Below are 2,500 nucleotides of genomic sequence, written 5' to 3' on the forward strand. Positions count from 1 at the left end.
ACACACACACATTAATACAGCAACACGCGCAGGGCCGAGCAGATACTGCCGGACGTCACCTGGAGAGAGGAATACACACACACACACACACAAAAGCACACACACACACACACACACACACACACACACACACACACACACACACACACACACACACACACACACACACACAAACACACACACACACACACTCACACACACACACGTGCACATACACATACGAACACACACACACACACACACACACACACACACACACACACACACACACACACACGTGCACACACGTGCACACACACACACACACACACACACACACGTGCACACACGTGCACACACACACACACACACACACACACACACACACACACACACAGGGCCTGGTGCGGATGTCTTTAGGGCAGCTGGGGCCACAGATACTGGGCCGTGAAACTCTGCTACTGACCCTCCAACTCCTACGCCTTGTGACTACACACACACACACACACACACACACACACACACACACACACACACACACACACACACACACACACACACACACACACACACACACACACACACACACATACAGACACCCTGTGCCTCACCTGGTGAGAGAGCTGTCTGCTTCCACTTTTCCTCTGCAGACTCAACGCAGTCAAGAAGTTAGTCGCTGCCTCCCTGCACACACACGCACACGCGCACACACACACACACACACACACACACACACACACACACACACACACACACACACACACACACACACACACACACACACACACACACACACACACACACACACACAGTGTACAGTATGAATACATCAAATGTGTGTGCATGCACATTTACATGTGTGTAAAAGTTTCTGTCTGTGTGTGTGTGTGTGTGTGTGTCTGTGCCTGTGTGCTGTGTGCGTACTTGTGTGCCCCCATGTTAATGCAGCTGATGCCCAGATTGTATCGTGAGCGTATGAATCCGGGTTGCAGCTCCAGAGCTTTAGTGTAGGCCTCCACCGCCTCCTCACTACGGTTACCGTTCGCCAACGTAGCACCCAGACGATTCCACAGCAGGTAGTCCTGTACGCACACACACACATGCACGCACACATGCACACGCATACGCACACACACAGGCACACATACACACGCACAGACACACATGCACACATACAGACAAGCACACACATACACACACACACACACACACACAGAAAAACACACAAAGAAAGAGTCACTCTAAAGTGGAGAAAACATAAGGGAGGCCACAACAACAGCATTTTATCAAGTATGCTGATGATACTGCACTGGTCAGCCTGCTGACAGTGGACGAACATGATCATGGCCCTGTCCTTCAAGATTGTATTTACTGGTGTGACGAGTCTAAACTGCATCTCAATACTGCAAAGACGAAGGAGATGTCTATTGACTTTAAGAAGAATAAGCCAAGCAGCTGTACTTCCATAAATGGACAGATTATTCAGGCAGTTACAGAATACAAGCATCTGGTAGTGGTTTTAGATGAGAAGCTGCGATGGGAGCAGCACACAGAAAAGATCCAGAAAAAAGGACAACAGAGACTCCACTTTCTAAAGAAACTTGTTTCATTCGAAGTTGATCGTAAAATAGCCAGTGTGTTCTACAGTGCCTTTGTGGAGAGTGTTTTAACCTTTGGTGTCCTCTGTTGGTTTGGTAATGCAACAGAGGCACAAAAGGGGAAAGTAAGGAAAATTGGGACAACCTCTTGCAAGCTAATGGGCACTAACATGAAAAGTCTTGAAAACATATACAGTGCCCTCCATAATTATTGGCACCCCTGGTTAAGATGTGTTTTTTAGCTTCCAATTATTTTTATTTTTTTCTAAATAATATGGGACCTTAATGGAAAAAAAGAGAAAAATCCAACCTTCAATACAAGTGCATTTATTCAGTGGGGAAAAAATCCCACATAAAGAAATAATCATTTGACATCAAATAATGTGTGTCACAATTATTAGCACCCCTGGTGTTAATATTTTGTACAACCCCCTTTTGCCAACAAAACAGCACCTAATCTTCTCCTATAATGTTTCACAAGATGGGAAAAGACAGAAAGAGGGATCTTCAGCCATTCCTCTTTGCAGAATCTCTCTAAATCATCCAGAGACCTGGGTCCTCTCTTCTGTACTCTCCTCTTCAGCTCACCCCACAGGTTCTCAATGGGGTTGAGGTCAGGGGACTGAGATGGCCATGGGAGGAGCTTGATTTTGTGTCTGGTGAACCATTTCTGTGTAGATTTGGCCATATGTTTAGGGTCATTGTCTTGCTGAAAGACCCAGTGACGACCCAGCTTCAGCTTTCAGGCAGAGGGCAACAGATTTTGATTTAAAATGTCCTGGTATTTCAAAGCATTCATGATGCCATGCACCCTAACAAGCTTCCCAGGGCCTTTGGAAGCGAAACAGCCCCACAGCATCACTGACCCACCCCCATACTTCACAGTGGGTATGAGGTGCTTTTCAGCATGCGCATCTTTCGTG

At 46.7% G+C, this 2,500-nt stretch overlaps 1 protein-coding gene across 1 annotated transcript in view; it reads right to left on the bottom strand.

The window, feature by feature from the left end:
• The window catches only part of pex5la (peroxisomal biogenesis factor 5-like a), a 43,090-nt gene that overhangs the window by 211 nt on the left and 40,379 nt on the right, over positions 1-2,500 (bottom strand). Inside the window, exons 14-15 of the mRNA XM_063202097.1 lie at positions 904-1,061; positions 591-663 (exon numbers count right to left, since the gene is read on the bottom strand). Coding sequence (XP_063058167.1) covers positions 591-663; positions 904-1,061 — 231 coding nt within the window. The remainder of the gene's footprint in view (positions 1-590; positions 664-903; positions 1,062-2,500) is intronic.

The sequence above is a fragment of the Engraulis encrasicolus genome, chromosome 6, assembly GCF_034702125.1.
Source record: "Engraulis encrasicolus isolate BLACKSEA-1 chromosome 6, IST_EnEncr_1.0, whole genome shotgun sequence".
Lineage (NCBI taxonomy): Eukaryota > Metazoa > Chordata > Actinopteri > Clupeiformes > Engraulidae > Engraulis > Engraulis encrasicolus.